Below are 20,976 nucleotides of genomic sequence, written 5' to 3'. Positions count from 1 at the left end.
ATCAACACCAATCATGATCTTTATCAATCTCCTAAGATAGAGATTTATCTAGAAGCTCCTATGTATTGAGAAAGGAACTCCTCGTGCTTCTCTACAAATCTAGAATGTAAACAAGGCCCAGTTGAACTACTAAGAAGCGAATTTTCTACGGTGACCTATAGTATATATAGAATATTTCGAATACATTTTAACTATTAGATCTTAGTTTAAAAATGAAAAAAATAAAAAATTTAACCGTCATAATGTTTGAAGCATATTACATTCCCTAGCACCATAAAATTTTTGTTTTAGAAGTTCTGCTTTTATACAAAATTTTGACCAATGATATGTGAATAATTTTAGGTCATTTCAAGCCTCTAAAAAAACATGGGACGTCACATATGTATACAAAAGCAGAATTAACCTTACATGCGCATGAGTTTTAAGAAGGTTAAGAACTTAAATATTGAATTGAGTAGATCTCTATAATAACATCTCATGTAAAACGAAACTAACATTTGATATTATTTTAGACCAGAACACCATCAAATTCCAGGACAATCTACGTTGCTGTCCAAAGTACCAACCCCGTGTCATGATCTCAACCAAAACAGTAGAAGGCACCAAAGTACCGACCCCATGTCATGATATCGATCACAAAATTCCAAGTGGGTAGAGATGTAATGTAGGGCTATAAAGTCATACAAGGTTTCTCTTTCTGAATATCGAAGAAAAGTGACAAAATGTAAGTCTTGCATTTTCTATTCTCCACTTGACAACTCATCTCCCTGCTTGATGGCTCTCGTTGTCGCAAACACAGACAATTGCTATGAACCATCCAACTTCTATTGAGTTTTTATACCCACATTTGTCCCGTTTTTTCACCCATTTTAGGTTGATTTGCTATTATGTTTTCACCATAAAGTTGGTGGAAAAGAGATATATGAGTAGTAGCACTCTTTTTATTGTGAGCGATTAGTGACATCTTTTTTTTTTTTTTTTTTTTACTTACGTTTTTGTGGAGCTTAGTCTATAATATATTTTGACATCTGATATATCTATCTTTTAGAATATTATTTATAGATTGTCATTATAAAAAAAGTTTTTTAGTCAAAATGGTTCCTGAGATTTGCATAACACATAACTTTGGTCTCTGAGATTTAAAAATCAATAGAAGTGGTCCCTGACATTGTCCATCATCCATTATTTTGGTCATTTTGTTAAAAAACTACGTTAAGTTGAGCGTATAATACATAACTTTGGTCTTGAGATTTGCATAACACATAATTTTGGTCCCTGAAATTTGCATAACACATCACTTTGGTTCCTGAGATTGTTCACCATCTATCATTTTGGTCATTCCATTAAAAAGCTCAAGGACCACTTAACGAAGTTTTTTAATGGAAGAACCAAAATAATGGATGGTGGACAATCTCAGGACCCACTTTTATTGATTTTAAGTCTCAGAGACCAAAATTATGTATTATGAAAATCTCGGGGACTATTTTGGCTAAAAAGCCTTACAAAAAAATTAGACAAGTTCAAAACTATTAAGGCATTCATTTGTAGTGAAGAAAATTAACAAGTATGGTTCTACAAAAACACCCTAAACCCTTAATCTAATAGTAATATGGTTTTCAGATTTGGGTGATTTTTGGTAGACATGGTAGATATAATCTTTGAAAGAAGACTTAAAAGATAGACGGTTTAGATCGTTGAAATACAATACGAAGTGGGCTCTACAAAAATGTGTGCCAAAAGTTGTATAAAAAAGGTGTAGTGTTATTTACACATCCATTTTCCCAACCCATACACCCTTGTTAATTTTTGGTTTGATCATATTCAGTTCATTCGATCGGACAGTAGAAAATTGAGAGAATTATGTAAGAAGTAAAAATGAGTGGGTCGATGACACTACCAAAATAAACTGGTACCACAAATCCGTCCCAATTTTTATTTTACAAACAAAATTCTACAAGAGATATGAAGGGTTGAATTTAGAACTCTGTTGTTTGAAGAAAAAGACCATTTTCAATGGTAAAATCTTCTATATTTATTAATATTTAACAACTAGTTTTTTAGCGTGAATATATCATTGTTCAAAAAAAAAAATCACTAATTACAGAGTTGATAATTGGTTACACTATTTCACTTTAAGGGTCTTAAAAGTTCGTTTAGGTCTTACAATGAGTTACTCATAATAATTTTGTAATAAACTTGCCAAGCCACTTAGTACTACGGTCTAGTGACATTCATTTTCACTTATTAGTGGGAGGTTTTAGGTTCTATTCTTGTCAAAGGCGAATTTGAACCACATTATTGTTAGCCTATTATAAGGCTAACCTCATCCCCTTTCTATTAATGTAAATAATGTCGTTTGTTCAAAAAAAAAAAAAAACCGAACTCGCCAAATTTGTAAATCAAATCTGAGGTCTCATATATATCAAAAGGGGTGTGATATCCACACATCCCTTTTTACTTCTCACACACTTTTTTAATTTTCGGCCGTCGGATCGGATGAATTGAAGAAGATCAGTGAACATAAATTAGCAAATAGTGTGTGAGAAGTCCACACACCCCTATCAAAAATAGATCAGGCCGTGGCTCTAGTGGTGAATTCGAACTTAAACACCAAAAAAATAAAATAAAATAAAATAAAATTGACAAACTATCATAAATAAATGATATACGAAGTTCTGAATTTATTATGTTTTATTATAAAAAGGGAGAAAGTCGCCACTTAGTACTACGATATAATAATATTTGTCTTCACTTGTATATGAAAGGTCTTATGTTCAATTCTCATCAAAAGTAAATTTGAACACATTATCTTAGCTCACTCCTCTCATCCCCTTAGTATACGTTATATTAAAAAAGAAAAAAGAAAAAAAAAATGAGGTGGGGAAAGTCAGATCTTGTTAATCCCACCTGTCATTACCTCTCTCTCTCCCTCTCTCAGTCAATTCTTATTTAAAAGCTGGTGGCACAATCTCCAAGTTCAGGCGCTGACTACACTTACAATTCAGAGCCATTCCTGAAAAGCACTGTTTCCACCGAACCGAGGTGGGGATTCATATTTGAACCTGCTGACCCAATAAACAGGTAAATTTGTCATCTCTCTTATGGTCTGGAATCGAAACATGTTTTGTTTTGCAAAATTTTTTATTGGTTTTTGTGAAGTATGTGATTAAGTTGTAAGGTTGAATTCTTTTTCCTGAAATCTCACATGGGTTACTGTCATTGATTAGAAAGCTGTTTGCTAATTTATTGACTGTGGTTTCCAAATTCCATTTAAATTTATTGACTTTGATCAGGATTGGGACTCTTTTATCCCAACCCTCTCTGCAAACCGCGGATTTTGATCAAAATTTCCAATTGGATTGGACTATTTCTTTTCTTCTTTCACTCTTGAACCTTACTATTTGATTTGGAATAGTGACCCAAAAGAAAAATAAACCGTTTTAATTTGGCTTTTGGGGCATGATATGTTGTCCAATTAAGTAAATGCTCTTTTGTTGGACATATTTGTGTTGGATGTATGTATATTTGAAGGATTAGTGTAGTGGAGATGTCCTTCGCTTCTAACTCATATATTTGCTAGTAATTCCGGAATTTGAATTCTGATTTGGGTTTCTTTTGGCAGATAAGGAACTTGAATTTTCGGTTTTTTGTTCGTTGACTTTCATGGCTTCCAATGCTTCAGTGGGGCATACATGTCCGCCTCCAATGAAGGCCACATCAAACGGTGCGTTCCAGGGGGACAGTCCTTTACATTTTGCACTGCCTCTCGTTATTTTGCAGATATGTATTGTAGTTATAGTCACTCGGGGCCTTGCCTATCTTCTGAAGCCATTGAGACAGCCACGAGTCATTGCGGAGATTGTTGTAAGTTCATTTATTTTTTTGTCCAGAAATTTAATCGAAGGGTAGTTAGTTTTGTCTATGATCACATTGCTGTATATACACTAGGTCTTACATCCTGGGACCAATTCCAAAGAGAAGAGCTTTTGGACCTTCGATGTTAAATTTGTGTGTGTTTGATGTTTGTTGGCCGTTAAGATTCTTTACTTTGAAATTTAGGGGGCGTTGAACTGTAGTCTAGCAAAAAGTAGCACAATGTTTCTGAAAAATATTTATTTTGTTTCGTTTTCAATTTAAATGATTTCGTGGATATGCAGATATGTTTAGGATCGATACAGATATTCTTATTTGTTTCTTCTTTGTGCTGTTGAAAATGTGGACATGATGTTTAGGCATATTGGAACGAAGATTTTTTTCCAGACAGGAGTATGTTGTTTGAGGGTTAATAGATGTATTTGCATTTAACTGAACCTAAAACAGAACACCACGCTGATTGTGATACATCCGAGGTTGAATGACTTTTCTGGTTTGACAGGGAGGAATCCTACTCGGGCCATCGGCTCTGGGGCGGAACAAAAGTTATCTCCAGGCAATATTTCCACCAAAGAGTATCACTGTGTTGGACACCTTAGCAAACCTCGGTCTCCTATTCTTTCTGTTCCTTGCAGGGCTAGAGATAGATCCTAAATCCATTCGTCAGACTGGAAAGCAAGCCCTTGCCATTGCCGTAGCAGGAATAACCCTCCCATTTGCATTAGGAATAGGTTCATCATTTGTCCTCCGAGAAACCATAGCCAAAGGGGTGGATGCTACTGCATTTCTTGTGTTCATGGGTGTGGCCCTTTCAATTACTGCTTTCCCTGTTTTGGCTCGTATTCTGGCTGAGTTGAAACTCTTGACTACTGACATTGGAAGAATGGCTATGTCGGCTGCAGCAGTTAATGATGTGGCCGCCTGGATTCTACTGGCTCTTGCTGTTGCCCTATCTGGCAATAACCAATCTCCCCTTGTTCCACTATGGGTCTTCTTGTCCGGGTGTGCGTTCGTTATTTGTGCAATTCTCATTGTTCCTCCAATCTTCAAATGGATGTCTCAACGATGTCAAGAAGGTGAACCTGTTGACGAGATCTACGTATGCGCTACACTAACTGTTGTTCTGGCTGCTGGTTTTATTACTGATACAATTGGAATTCATGCCATGTTTGGTGCTTTTGTGGTCGGAGTTCTTGTACCGAAAGAGGGGCCATATGCAGGTGCTCTTGTGGAAAAAGTAGAAGATCTCGTGTCTGGTCTTTTTCTACCGTTGTATTTTGTGTCCAGTGGACTGAAGACTAATGTTGCTACAATTCAGGGGCTTCAGTCGTGGGGTCTTTTGGTTTTGGTCATATTTACTGCCTGTTTTGGGAAGATTTTTGGGACGATTATGGTATCTCTTTCCTGCAAATTGCCCGTCCGCGAGGCTTTAGCTCTAGGGTTCCTGATGAACAGTAAAGGCTTGGTGGAACTCATTGTCCTCAATATTGGTAAAGACAGAAAGGTAAAATATTAATTCTTCTATCATTGTCTGTTTTATATCAAATAACCGTTTAAATTGTATCATTTGTTTATGTTTCGCAGGTCTTGAATGACCAGACTTTTGCCATTATGGTTCTAATGGCTCTGTTTACCACATTTATCACCACGCCTCTTGTCGTTGCTGTTTATAAGCCAACGAAAAGGGGAAGAATGGCTGATTACAAGCATAAGACAATTGAAAGGAAAAATACGAAAACTCAACTAAGGATCTTGGCCTGTTTTCATAGTGCAAGAAACATTCCATCCATAATAAATCTGCTTGAGGCCTCACGAGGCACAAACAAGCGCGAAGGCCTTTGTGTCTATGCAATGCACCTCAAGGAGCTCTCTGAGAGGTCATCAGCTATATTAATGGTACACAGGGCAAGAAGAAACGGGTTACCCTTCTGGAATAAGGGCCAGCAATCAAATTCTGACAACGTGGTTGTGGCATTTGAGGCATACCAACAGCTGAGCCGGGTGTCCATCAGGCCAATGACTGAAATATCTTCAACATCTGATATGCACGAGGACATTTGTGCCACTGCTGAGAGCAAAAGAGCTGCAATCATAATTCTTCCATTCCATAAGCACCAGAGGCTAGATGGTACACTAGAGACTACCCGAAATGACTTTCGCTTTGTTAACCAGAGGGTTCTTCAGTATGCACCTTGCTCAGTTGGAATTCTGGTCGATCGTGGTCTTGGTGGAGCTACCCACATTGCTGCAAGTAACGTTTCTTATTTCATCACAGTTCTCTTCTTTGGGGGTCGTGATGACCGTGAAGCCCTTGCCTATGGTGCTCGTATGGCTGAGCACCCCGGCATCAGTTTAATGGTCATTCGCTTCCTAGTGGAACCCGAGCTTGCGGGGGAGATATCTAGAATTAATATTGATGGCAATGCTAGAACCAAAGTGGGATCAGTAGATGAGGAATTCCTTACTGAGTTCAAGCAGAAAATCGCTAAGGATGACTCTGTGACATACGAAGAGAAGGCAGTCAGAAATGAGGCACAGACAATTTCTGTGGTTCGCGAGATAGGCCGGTGCCATCTGTTTCTGGTGGGGCGAACACCTGATGGTGAAGTAGCCTTAGCTTTAAATAGGAGGAGTGAGTGCCCGGAACTTGGTCCAGTTGGGAGTTTGTTAATTTCACCAGATTTCTCTACATCAGCGTCCGTCTTGGTGGTGCAACAGTACAATGGTCAGGTATCGTTGGATTTGCCCTCGGAGATGGAGGAAGAGTCACCTGAAAGAGACTGAGAATCGGCCTAGGTGGATTTCGAATGTCTTGAGTGACCTTCAGATTTCTGTGCAAGTTAATGTTCCAAGCATTCGAAGTTTAGGCTCTCATCTAATAATCATAGTAGTGTCCTACAAAGTCAGGGAATTTAGTTGTCGCGAAGTCTTTGTTACAGTTTCATTATCTTCATGGTAATTCACATATTAATATTTAAGTCCTTTTCAAGAATAAATTGTCTCCATTTTATCTGTTTGTTGGTAAAAAGCTCGATGTAATATAGTAGATCATCAAATACTAGTCATTTGAATTTAGGGGAACTCTATTGATAACCCCCACTGCTCAATATAACCCCTTTCAAAATTCCGAGTTTATCCTCGAACGCACCCCTTCCCTCTTCAACTCACCGGCAGTTAGAGCCACCCCTGAGAGGAGCAAGAAGATGCAACCACCTAGGGCCTCCGATTTAGAAGGGCCCCAAAAATATTGTTGATGTCTTATGCCACAAGGTTTCTCCTCTTTTTTCAAAACCATATTTCTTTGCTTGGCTTCCTTTCAAAAGTTGACATATGAATATCCTACGTCCCAGACTCCCATCCTTGAACATTTTCCTACAATTATTATTATTATTTTTTTCTCTTTTTCAAATTCTCCATATCAGCTCACAAGGTTTTGAGGATAGCAAATGAGGTAATCCAATCGAAACTATGAATTTCTGTAACTTTTTAGAGTAATTCTATGACTAAATTTTTTGTTGGATCATACGGTTTATCAATGAAATAATAAAGATTGGCAGAAAAACTTGATTATATGAATTTAATTAGTACTTTTACGGCTAGAAACACAGGACAAATATATTTATCAAGTTTATCTTTGATTATATTCTTGTCAGAGTCTTTGATTTTTACAATTAATTACCGAACAAAATAAAATATATGACATAATAATAGATTTTTACAATTAATTACCGAACAAAATAAAATATATGAATTTGCAACATATTAGAGGACTTGAGAACCAAGAGGCCCCCTTTCGAAGTTTCACTTGGGCCCCGAGAATTTCAGGGTCGCCCCTACCGGTAGTGTGATCCAACATTGATAATGTATATCAAGCTAGCTTACACCCTTCTTCGAACCCTGCTAGTGAATGCGACAAATGATAAAATTGAGGACAAAGAGCTTCAACCCAGGACCTCACCATACCGTGACAAAGGGTTCCTATAAATCTCAGCAGAACTGTTCTTCACATCAGAAGGAACTGCAGTCGGAATTCATTCTTGGCAAGTCTTGTATTTTTGCAGTCAAGGTTGAAGGAATTTATTATAAGCGAGCTGAGAAGTTGAGTGCTCCTGTATTTCTAATCCTTTGTCTACTAACTACACAGTTATTATAGAAGAGAATCATCTTCGTTGTACTAAAATAGTATATTAAGATTTTTTTTATATGGTGGATTATAAGAGAGCATCATTTAGAAGCATTTTATCATATACTTAATTGCTTTATTTATTTATTTTTTTCACAAAAGAAAAGTTTTATTTCTCGGTTGATTATTTACACAACACAACAAAAAAATTAAAAACAAAAACACAACTTCAAACTGTGTATTAATTTAACCCCTCAAATTACCCCCTTACTGAGGCTCTTTCATTCTTGCCCCTCAAAAAAATATAATTTAAAAACAGAAAAATTATTATCCGGTCCATAGCTACTAATGTTCATTGACTAAAACCTTATTAGTTTTCAGATTTTGATCCAAGTCCCTAGCATTAGTGTAATAATGAATTTACATGTCAGTTACATAATTTTTTAAAATAAAAATTAATAATTGATTTAGAATTTTAATATTCACACTGTAACATCCCACATCGTTCAGGGGAATGGATCTTGTAAGCATTATATTTATATTCCCATCTCTACCTAGCACGAGGCCTTTTGGGAGCTCACTGGCCTCGTGTTCCGTAGGAACTCCGAAGTTAAGCGAGTTCGCGCGAGAGTAATCCTAGGATGGGTGACCAACTAGGAAGTTCTCGTGTGAGTTCTCAGAAACAAAACCGTGAGGGCGTAGTCGGGGACCAAAGCGGACAATATCATGCTACGGTGGTAAAGCAGGCCCGAGATGTGGTGGACCCTGGGCCGGGATGTGACAAATTGGTATCAGAGCCAATCAATGGCTGGAAGTGTGCCGACGAGGATGTCGGGCCCCTAAAGGGGATGGATTGTAACATCCCACATCGTCTAGGGGAGTGGATCATGTAAGCATTATATGTATATTCTCACCTCTACCTAGCACAAGACCTTTTGGGGGCTCACTGGCTTCGGGTTCTATAGGAACTCTGAAATTAAGAAAGTTCGCGCGAGAGCAATCCTAGGATGGATGACCCACTGGGAAGTTCTCGTGTGAGTTCCCAGAAACAAAACCGTGAGGGCGTAGTCGGGGCCCAAAGCGGACATTATCGTGCTACAATGCTGGAGCAGGCCTGGGATGTGGTGGACCCCAAGCCGGGATGTGACACACACCTTTATTAAACTCCTAACTAATTTTCAATTCAAAACATTTCTAAAATAAATAAATAAAATTAGAACAAGTTTGTACCCATTAGCTTTTTAAAAAAATGTTTTCAATTTTTTTAATCTTATATGTACCCATTCATGTAATTTTTTCAAATTTTTAATCTTAAAATGTACTCATTCTTAAAGATACCAATTTGTTATGTCACATCCCGGCACGGGAAGTGATCCGCCCAGGATTTGGTATCAGAGCCTAACCCTGGTCGCATGTGTGCCAACGAGGACGTCGGGCCCCTAAGGGGGGGTGGATTGTGACATCCCACATCGCCCAGGGGAGTGATCCTTAAATGTGTATTCCCATCCCTACCTAGCACGAGGCCTTTTGGGAGCTCACTGCCTTCGGGTTCCGTAGGAACTCCGAAGTTAAGCGAGAAGGGGGCTAGAGCATTCCCAGGATACGTGACCTATTGGGAAGTTCTCGTGTGAGTTCCCAGAAACAAAACCGTGAGGGAATGGTAAGCCCAAAGCGGACAATATCGTGCTACGGTGGTGAAGCGGGCCCGGGAAGTGATCCGCCCCGGGCCGGGATGTGACAAATTGGTATCTCCGGACCGGGATGTGACATGTTATATGTAAAATGTACCCCTTTTTTTTATATAAAATCTATTCAATTTTTTTCTAATCCATTTTTAAACTTATATGGGCAAATTCTTTTTTCTTTGATTTGAGAATGTATCCATGTCAAGTTTAATTGAAAAAATTTACTCACGTTATCAAGCCTAATATCTTTTTTTATTTTTTTTATTTTTTTTATTTTTTTTATTTTTTTTATTTTTTTTTTATTTTGAAGAATGTGCCCATGTTTTGGTACAATAATTGTTTGGTTAATTTTGATGAATGTACCCATGTTTACACACACACACACACACACACACACACACATTAGTATATTTATATTTTAATATTTTTAATCCCACAAACTATAGTTTTTTATTTAAAATCTCATTAATATAAACAATTATAAATTTCAATTTTTAATTTAAAAAATATAGTAACATACATAGAAATAAATTATCACATTAATTTCAGGGACTTCAATCAAAAATTGAAAACCACCAAGGTTTCAGTAAAAGAATATTCATAGCTAAGGACCGCATCCAAAGTGTCCTAAGAATCATTTTGGTTCTGGTCCCTAATCAACCTAATTGTTAGATTGAAACCTTGTTTGCTTAAATATTTTGATTGAGGTCCTTAAACATTATTTAAGAGATTTAACTCATGCATTTAATGTTAGATCCCACATCACCTAGGGGAGTGGATCCTCTATGCCTTATATGTACATGCCCACCTCCTTTAGCACGAGGCCTTTTGGGAGGTCACTAGCTTAAGCAAGTTCGAGCGAGATTCTCAAGATGGGTGACCCACTGGAAAGTTCTCGTGTAAGTTCCTAGAAACAAAACTGTGAAGGTATATTCAGGGCCCAAAGCAGACAATATTATGCTACGGTGGAGCGTGTCCGGGATGTGGTGGAGCCTGGGTTGGGATGTGACAATTTGGTATCAGAGTCAATCCCTGGCCGGAAGTGTGACGATGAAGACGTTGGGCCCCAAGGGGGTGAGTTTGTTAGATCCCACATCGCCCAGGGGAGTGGATCCTCTATGCCTTATATGTACATGCCCACCTCTTTTAGCACGAGGCATTTTGGGAGCTCACTAGTTTAAGCAAGTTCGGGCGAGATTCCCAGGATAGGTGACCCACTGGAAAGTTCTCGTGTAAGTTCCTAAAAATAAAACCGTGAGGGTATGTTCGGGGCCCAAAGCAGACAATATTATGCTATGGCGGAGCGTGTCCGGGATGTGGTGGAGCCCGGGTTGGGATGTGACAATTTGGTATCAGAGCCAATCCCTGGCCAGAAGTGTGACGACGAGGACATTGGGCCCCCAAAGGGGTGAGATTGTTAGATCCCACGTCGCCCAGGGGAGTGGATCCTCTATGCCTTATATGTACATGCCCACCTCCTTTAGCACGAGGCTTTTTGCGCGTTCACTGGCTTCGGAGTTCATTGGAACTCCAAAGTTAAGCAAGTTCGGGTGTGTGAGTCCTCAGGATGAGTGATCCACTGGGAAGTTCTCGTGTGAGTTCCTAGAAACAAAATTGTGAGGGCGTGGTTGGGGCCCAAAGTGGACAATATCATGCTACGGCAGAGGCGTGCGCGGGATGTGACGTTTAATGTCTCACAAATTATGAAATTTAAACAAATTCAAATAATATTTTTAAAATATAATAAATACTTAAAATAAATATTAGAGTAATATTGTTTTTCACAAAATTATAGCAAGAAAATAATGTTCCCACATAATTATTACCATATTTTAAAAAATAACTATTGATATATTTTAGAACATAAAATAAATACATATAATTAGCAGGGGTACATTTAGCAAATTAAAAATGGGTACAAATACAAATAAAACTTTAAAAAATATGGGCACAAAATGAAATTAATATATGGGTACAAATTAAAGCTTAAAAAAAAATGGTACAAATTAAAAATGGGTACAAAGTGAAGATAAAAACATATGATTAAAAAAATTAGCCATAAATATATATATATACCAAATGTAACATTTCTAACATTAAACAAATATATTTAGAAATAAAAAATATTTTATTATTGAAATAATTAATGACGTTTATTAATAACTAAGGACCTCGATCATAAATTGAAAAGGAATAGGTCTTAATCAATGGAGTAGCAAAAATAGGGATGAAAACCTAATTTCTTCATTAGGAAATTGACACACCCCGACCCGGTATGTCCACTAGACTTTCAATTGAGTCGTACTGGCAGACACCTGAAAGGTAATAAAGTCATAAAGTGTAGTGATGTGGAAAATGTGAATAAATTTAAACCTAAAAGTGTCTAAATATAAGTGTCACATCCCAGTCTCGGCTCCGCCGTAGCATAATATTGTCCACTTTAGGCCTCAGCCACGCCCTCATGGTTTTTGTTTCTGGGAACTCATACAAGAACTCCCCAGTGGGTCACCTATCCTAGGAATGCTCTCGCCCGAACTTGCTTAACTTCGGAGTTCCGATGGAACTCGAAGCCAATGAGTTCCCAAAAGGCCTTATGCTAGGTAGAGATGGGGAAATACATATAAGGCTTACAGGATCCATTCCCCTAGGCAATGTGGGATGTTACAATCCATCCCCTTTAGGGGCTCGACGCCCTCGTCGGCACACTTCCGGCTAGGGATTGGCTCTGATACCAATCTGACATGACTCGATCACGATATTCCCCGAATACTAGGATAAGCATGTGTTGGCCAACACCCGAGGGTGACGAAAACCATTTATTGAGTGCAAATGCTGAAAACAAGGGGTAGATAAGGCTTATAAATATAAAAGAATAATGAATATGCATTTAAGGAACGTGTTCAGAGCATAGAACTAACTAGAATACTAAAAGAAATAATATAAAATTGAATGAAACAAAGGATGGATCCTACACTGAGAAGACTTGAAGATGCCAATGCGGAAGTGCCTTGACGTCGGGATTGTATGCCTCGATTCTAAGTCCTGAAGAGGGCGCAAAACAAACATAAGTAGACCAAGTTGATATATATATATATATATATATATATATATATAAAATAAAACAGTTATCAATGTAACCCCTAGGTTTTATGACAACACATATATCATGATAAACATAGGTTTTCCGAAATCTAGCATGCCGTGCAATGTCTCAAATCATAATTTATATATATATATATATATATATATATATATATATATATATATATCATTATCACTAGTGAATGTTCGATAACCCCCATGCCCCATGCCGGCTCCTCATCTCTGAGCAGACAGTCAGAGGAAAATACACTCCAAGCCCCATGCCAGCTCCCTGTCCCTGTGCTAATAGCCAAAGGAAACACACTCAAGGCCTTATGCCAACACCAAACCGTCGCCAGGGACGGACCAGAAACTATCCCTACGTCCCATAGCGAAATAAGGACCACTAGGTAAGTACAAAACCATTGAACATACATATATTGAAAAGCAACTTCATAGTATAAAGTCATCCATCATCTATACTATAAAGAGGTGTTCTAAACATGTTCTAAATATCATATAGTCATTCATCATAAATTCTATAAGAACACGGGTTATAGGAAAAATAGTAATAATTCAAACTAGCCTCAGTAAGCATGTTATCTCATAAAACGTTTCATAAAACATAGTCATCAAAGCATGCTTTTCATGTATGCATTTCTACAATCAAAACATGCATTTTTAGAAAGGGTCCACTCATAGTACTTCGCCGTCGAAAAGTTGCGTTGTTAGCGAAAACAGAAACGTCACAATATATGCACCTAAGCACATAAAGGGTACATTTAGTCAAACTCTACTCAAACGATTTAATTTGGGAAAACGAACATTGGAAACAGGTTCAAGACGTCGACATTAGGCTAGGAAGGGTTCCAGACGAAAACCCGCAAAATCAATGGTCAAAGTCAACGTTGACCGTTGATTGTTGACCAATCAAAGTCAAAGTCAACGATGACCATTGACCGGGTCAAAGTCAATGGATCCGGATCAAGGGTTTTGGGTTGGACCGAGTTGGGCCTAAAGGGTTTAGGTCCAAGAGTTTAAAAGGTTTGGGCTTTAAGCCTAGCCTACTATAAAAGGGTTTTGGGGTTTTAAATAAATGGGTTTAGAGTTAACTGGCCTAAGGCTCTAATTGAAACAGCCCAAAGGCCTTTAATTTAAATAATTAAAAAGGGTTTCAGGTTTAATGGGTAATGGTCCTAAAGCCCGATTTCACTACGGCCCAAGGGCCTTTAGAATTAAATAGGAATAAAAAAAAATAAAACAAAACTAAAAAGAAATGGGCTTGGGCTTAGTGATCTAGCCCAAAGGCCTGGGTTTGGATTTCAGACTTGGGCTTGGGTAATTGGGTTGGACCTTGGGTTAATGGGTTGGGTTAACCCATTTCCAAGACAAGGTTTTGGCCGGTTTCTGGGCAAACTTCAAACGCCCATAACTTCTTTGATACTCAACGAAATTGGGTGAAACGAAGAGTAAAGTTGTAGTACTCAGCGAGACGAAGAGATTGATACATTGCATGCCAGCCAACTAGCCGTGGTTTGGCCGGAAATTGCCTTGAAATGGGCGGTGCTTGTAGGAAAATTTAGAAAAGCTACTCCGAGCTATTTTCTGCAATTCAAATGTATACACAACTTAAAACAAGCTTCGATCTAACCCTAAAACATATCCCAAGGGTTTTTAGAAGCTTACCAACGTTGGAAAATACGAAACACGATGGAGAAGATAATGAACAGTACATGCCGAAAGGAAGAGAAGGGTATGTGGTGTTCTTTCTTTGAGTCTTAGTTCGCAGGGGTGATGCTGATGTTGTTTTGTTGTTGTTGTGGTGATTGATGATGAGGGAGATGAGGGTGTGTAGGGAGGGAGAACATGGGTGAGAGGGAGAGAGAGCGAAGGGGAAATGAGAGAGTTGTGAGAGAGGGAGAGAGAGAGCTCACAGGTCCAAAGGAAAAGAGAAGAAAGGGGGTTGAGTAGGGGAGACCAAAAAGGAAAGAGGGCCCCACAGACACACACATTAAGACTCAAAAAATAATTTTTTTAAATAAAAACCCAAAACTATTTTTAAAATCAGGGGTGGGGTGCAACAATCTACTCTCGTTAAAAGAATTTCGTCCTCGAAATTTAAAATCACTTATTAAACTGGAATACTCGAAAATAGGAAGAATAATAATATATAAATATGTACGTAATGAATAAATCAAGTTAGAGCGGTTGCACAAAAGGGAAAATGCCATCCTGTCATGATCGGGTTGCAATGATTCCATCTTTCGTGCCTTCAAGCTCATACTTTCTTTCCCCATTAGTGTAAAAGTAGAAACATACTTTATAAAGATATAAAGCTGAAAACATATATTGACGTAAGGTCAAAAATAAGTACGCAAAATACGATAACGTCAAAATAGATACGTAGTAACATATAAATCGAAAACTCGTACATAAATTAACATCGAAAATGGAAATAATTTCCCCCAAAACATTTGTAATGTCAAAAAAAAAAAAACTAAAATAAAGGAAGTTAAAATACTTATACTGAAAACCAAAACTGAAAAATGAGAGTGGGTCTCGCCCAAGCATACCAAGCATAGGAACGTCACGTACTCCGAGAACTTATGTGTTTTTGGGTCAATTCCCAACAATAACGAATCCGTAATAACTGCTGAAGACGAATCTTCCTGCCACTTACTTAACGAACCCAACGAATAAGTTATCGATACCACAGTTGGCCATCCGCGATATCGATCACACATTTGTTGTCTCGATAAGTAAGCAGTAATTTCCTAAGGGTGCATAATTTCACACGTCGTAAATGCGATCCTCCGAATACCAATTCACAATACTCCTCTACCAATCAATGTTGCCTATAGAAAACTCTCGTACCGTGTCACAAAAAGTGCCATCTTCAAACCGAATCAAATAAAAACCGTTGGCGTACCAACTCCATCTAGTACCAAGCACCCTATCTTCCTCAGTTCTTCCCAATGTGACCAACTACTCCACTGTTTACCTATATAGAACCCATTTGAAAACTATACCTTGGGATTCAAGAGAAGTGGCTACCATTTTAATAGCAAACTCAAGTAAAAAAACGAGAAGTCATCTTCCTTAACAAACAGTTTCTCTTGGGAGCTGTTCTGGTGCTCAATTCACCTCTCCATTTTTGTTTGGTAGTAGGTTTCTAGTCAAACAAGGTCAAAGTTGATGGAAAGAAGGAGGAATCGCAAGTGATCAACCTAAAAACAAAAGAGAGTACACACATTTTCAGAGAAGTGTAAAGATTATCCGATTCTTACCTCGACCATGCTATGGTGCCATTCCAGAGTGCACCAAATAGATCTGCTAGAAGCATTTCGACATCCACATACTCACAACAAGGTTCAGACATGAAGCAGTGGAAAGATGCATTGAGACAAACACATAACATTGGAAAAGAACCGATGTGATGCCTATGAATTATTGTAAGATAGTGATACAATCCGCTGACCTTCTGTACTAAAACCTTCATCCAACTCTTACTAAAAGACTGCTCAAACTTCATGCCCACGTGCTTGCGAACCGAATGATCCTGGTGCGAGGTAGTGGAAAGCTGGGTTGAGGCGAACACATCACATCATCGAAAAGGTCTACCAGAGTACAATATGATGGTTATGAATTGTAGCAAAATAATGAGTGGTGACCATTCAATTCAGCGTGAAGATAGTGATGCAATCAGCTGATCACTTGCATTACAATCTTCACCAATTTCTTACAAAAAGACGAAGACGGCTTAATCTCACACCTACATGAAGCTCTTTCTGGTAATTATGGTAAGCTTGTGAAAAGGTTATACTCCTAACATTTATGTCCGAAACGATAAGAATTGGGCGCACACTTTCGCTAAATCGATTGATTGTGAATTCTTCCCTGATTGAGTGAGAAACCATGTAGAGAAGGCTAAAAGAACACTCAAGAATTTGAGGATCAAAACAAGTCCATTAAATCTAGAGTACAAGATATCTAGTTAAGTGAGAAACCATGCCGAGAACAATTGTTTTTTTTTTTTTTTTTAGTAAAATGTTCCGGTATGAGCCAGTTCACATTGAGAAACAAACCAGTGAAGGAAGGTAAATATGCAAAAATAGAAATCATTGTTTATGTTGTAACATCCCACATCGTCTAGGGGAGTGGATCATATAAGCCTTATATGTATATTCCCTAACATGAGACCTATTGGGAACTCACTGGCTTCAGGTTTCATCAGAACTTTGAAGTTAAGCGAGTTCAAGCGAGAGCATTCTTAGGATGGGTGACCCACTGGGAAGTTCTCGTGTGAGTTCCTAGAAACAAAAACTGTGAGGGTGTGGCCAGGGCCCAAAGCGGACAATATCGTGCTACAGCGAAGCCGAGATTGGGATGTGACAAAATGGTATAAAGCATGGTTTGTTCAGAGCATACTTAGGATCTTCTGTCACTGTAGTAGTGTGTTAGTCATGACATCATTTGGATGTCATGACTTTCGGATTTGGTGTCATTCGAAGCAGTTGTGCAAACCTTTCTCTGTTTGAATTGTCACAATTTGGTTGAAATACAAGAATTCGTGTTGAGATTAATACCTTGCACACCGGCTAACTCACTGTGGTTTGGCCGGAAATTGCCTCGAAAGGGGCAGTGCTTGCCGGAAAATTTGGAAAAGTTACTCCGAACTATTTTTTGCGATTCAAATGTATACACAACTTAAAGCAAGCTTCATCTAACCCTTACCAACGTCAGAAAAATACGAAACATGACGGAGAAGATGATGAACAGTATCGACCGAAAGGAAGAGAAGGGTATATGGTGTTCTTTCTTTGAATCTTAGTTCGTAGGGGTATTGGTGATAGTGTTTTGTTGTTGTTGTGGTGATTGATAATGAGGGAGATGAGGGTGTGCAGGGACGGAGAACACGGGTGAGAGTGAGAGAGAGTAAGAGGGAAATGAAAGAGTTGTGAGAGAGGGAAAGAGCGAGCTCATGGGTCCAAAGGAAAAGATAAGAAAGAGGGTCGAGTAGGGCAGACCGAAAAGGAAAGAGGGCCCCACGGGCACACACAAAAAAAACCCAAAACTATTTTTAAAATCAGGGGTGGGGTGTAACAATAAGATTGCGCTAGTGAGCGGGAATGAACTAATTTCACACGTGACGACAGAGCATAAGTACAATACAGTAAAATAGGCTGAGAATTATACCATTGATGGTAATCATCTACACCAAGGTTTGCCAATAATCCTCGTCGATATGAAAACTCCGCTACTAGAACCTGGAGGGGCGAAAAACAAGGGTGAGTGGGCTTGAAAATAATGTTTTATAAAAACCTTTCTGAAAACATTGTAACCCCTTATTGTGAAACAAGTATAGTTTCCAGAAAATCGTACTACGTATAAGTAGGAAATCAAATGCATGCCAACAATAGATATAGAAATATGCCACAACAGAATATCTCAATGACAATATGAATATAATCATGTGCTCAATAATTTATACTAGCATGCAAGTTGGAGTCACCTAATGTGACATGTACGACTGCACCTATGACTCATCAATCTATGCTAGCACACGAGTCGGAGTCACTTAATGTGACCTGTACGACAGGCTATGTGTGTAATAATATACGCTCTAGTGTTACGATCACGCGAACGTCGGCGCTATGCGCGGGTCACCTAAGTGTCGGAGTCGCCTAACGTGACATGTACGATAGGCTAACACCTAACTTGGATCCAAGGTGAACGTACGGTGCAGGAGGTGAACAATCACGTGAAGGCTGGCCCTAGCCCGGGGCGGGAGCACTAACACCGGGGTGTAGCAATGATGAGCAAACTATATGAGTATAAGGATGCCATAATGATGCAATAATTCCTATCAACATAATAAACTTACATGAACTTACTTGCGCATCCCGCAGGATCATCTTGGTATTTCACAACAATGCAACATTTCTCATAACATAATTTAATCATGGCATGAAGTGCATGAATCAATTCAAAAGCATTTGTGGAAACTATCAATCATATATATATATATACACACACACATACGGAAAAAAGAAATTACCCACTCACCAGGCGTCCGCGTTACAATTCCCTAGCATGAATATCAAGGAGTCTAGAACGATCGACGCCTAGAAACAATTATCAAATCACGTCTCATAATTCTTATCGATAGAACGTGTAACTTACACAAAACACATCCCCAAGGACGTTCTAGAAACATAATGTGGATCTTTGGAAGTTAATGATCAGAAATCTGAGGTGCGGATCTTCTGGATTGAGTTACGTAGGGTTGTGGACCCTACCGTCGACCTTTGATTGACAGTTGACTTTTGGTCAATGGGTTTCAAGACGAGGACGTCGGGCCCTAAGGGGGGTGGATTGTAACATCCCACATCGATCAACAGAGATGGGGTGATGTGCCTTATATGTACATGCCCACCTTCATATAGCACGAGGCCTTTGGTTCTAGTAGCAGAGTTTTTGTACCGACGACGATTATTGGCAAATCTTAGTGTAGAAGATTACCATCGATGGTATAATTCTCACCCTATTTTATTGTACTGTACTTATGCTCTGTCGCCACGTGTGAAATGGGTTCATTCCCGCTGACCAGCGCACTCTTTTATTTAGGCAGTTTTAGGTTTAAATTTGTTTACATTTTTCACATCACTACACTTTATGGCTTCGTCACCTTCTAGGTGTTGGCCAGCACGGCTTGATTCGGAGTCCTAGTGGACATACCGGGTCGGGGTGTGTCATAAATGGTACATGAGTGCTGTCTACATCTATTAAAAAGGTTGTCAACAAGATGATCAATAAATAAAGTTCAAATATCATTATATCAATAAATAAAGTTCAAATATCATTATCTTATAATAAAACTACTAATTTACCCTCCAAAGTTAACTCCATACACTATTTCTTTTATTTATGAAAAACTACTAATCTACCCTCCAATATGTATCATATACAAGTAACGAGACTTAAATTGACGGAAATAGTAGCTTCAAAAATAATAGTGGGGATGTAATTGGCAGATTTTTATAATTCAATGACTGATTTTTCTAAAAAAAAAAAAAAAAAAAAAAAAAAAAAGTTTAGGGATCTAATTTTCACTGAAGTGATAATTCAAATACTAAATTAGTAGTTCACCCTATATCTATATATGTATATATTGATGGGCAATATATATATATATATATATATATATATATAAGTACAACACAAGAGTTAATTATGGCCAACGATTTCTTCATTCAATTTGCAATTAATAACAATGACAACTTTTGCAGAAAAAAAGCTGTCCTTTTGCTTGTCTTCGTTATATTCCCATCTATTTTGGCCACCAAACCCCCAAAATTCCAAGCGCAAAAACCATGCAAGAGGCTAGTGCTGTTTTACCACGACATTATATTTGGTGGCACGAATGCAACAGCTGCTGCCGTTGCAAATGCAACCAACCTTGGCATCATAAACTTTGGTTTGGTATGCTAGTTGTATTTAACGATCCCCGGACAAACGGCGACATGCTTCTGTCACCACCCGTTGCAAAGGCTCAAGGCTTCTAGTTTTACGACTTTAAGGAGGTGTTCAACTCGTGTGAATACAAAGGTACATTGAATATTATGGGCGCAGATTTGATGAAGGAAAAAACTAGGGATCTTTCCGTCGTTGGAAGGACTGGAGACTTCTTCGTGGCTCGAAGGATTGCCACATTCAGACTGATAGTCAGCAGGGTTAATATTATTTTCGTCTCCAGACGGACAACAAATTGTGTGAATGTAATTAATTACGCTAAAATTTGAGAAATTCTTATACATAATGCCCTCTCACTATATAACGTGTAAGACAATTGAGAGAGTTGCTGTACGCATGCAAAGAATAAAAAAGAGAGATAAGATTCGATTGTAATTATTCTTAATTTTCTTTTCTTTATAAGTGTGGCCTGCACTTCTGTTCTAATTTCACTAATAAAAGAGGACCAAGGATGGTTATTTGCGAGTGTGCTATGATCATTGGAATCAAAATAAGTATGAAGGGCGGAACAGAGAGGACAAAACTTTATATATATGTAGGCAGCTAGCTAGGATAGCAAAATACCTCAGAAAGTACATATACATGTAGTTTGGATTTAAGCTATTCTAATTCCTGGACGACTACGTTTGGGTGAGAGATTTCCAATCCATAAAGAATTCAGGCCAAATTACTAAGAAATAT

The 20,976-nt window shown here is 38.3% G+C and overlaps 1 protein-coding gene and 1 pseudogene across 1 annotated transcript; both read left to right on the top strand.

The window, feature by feature from the left end:
• Positions 1 to 2,942: 2,942 nt before the first annotated feature.
• On the top strand, positions 2,943 to 6,883 carry LOC137712924 (cation/H(+) antiporter 18-like). Its single transcript, XM_068452127.1, has 4 exons — positions 2,943 to 3,081; positions 3,623 to 3,864; positions 4,376 to 5,377; positions 5,458 to 6,883. Exons 2-4 carry the CDS (start codon positions 3,664 to 3,666, stop codon positions 6,655 to 6,657), a joined length of 2,403 nt encoding a protein of 800 aa, XP_068308228.1. The 5' UTR covers positions 2,943 to 3,081; positions 3,623 to 3,663; the 3' UTR covers positions 6,658 to 6,883.
• Positions 6,884 to 19,995: 13,112 nt separating this feature from the next.
• On the top strand, positions 19,996 to 20,548 carry LOC137712256 (dirigent protein 5-like; annotated as a pseudogene).
• Positions 20,549 to 20,976: the final 428 nt, after the last annotated feature.

The sequence above is a fragment of the Pyrus communis genome, chromosome 13 (genome assembly GCF_963583255.1).
Source record: "Pyrus communis chromosome 13, drPyrComm1.1, whole genome shotgun sequence".
Lineage (NCBI taxonomy): Eukaryota > Viridiplantae > Streptophyta > Magnoliopsida > Rosales > Rosaceae > Pyrus > Pyrus communis.
This window is presented reverse-complemented; position numbering and strand designations above follow the sequence as displayed.

Coding starts and splice junctions, on each gene's coding strand:
- LOC137712924 (XM_068452127.1), top strand. CDS start 3,664: ATGGCTTCCAATGCTTCAGTGGGGCATACATGTCCGCCTCCAATGAAG. Junction 3,865..4,375: donor GAGTCATTGCGGAGATTGTT/GTAAGTTCATTT, acceptor CTGGTTTGACAG/GGAGGAATCCTACTCGGGCC. Junction 5,378..5,457: donor ATATTGGTAAAGACAGAAAG/GTAAAATATTAA, acceptor TATGTTTCGCAG/GTCTTGAATGACCAGACTTT.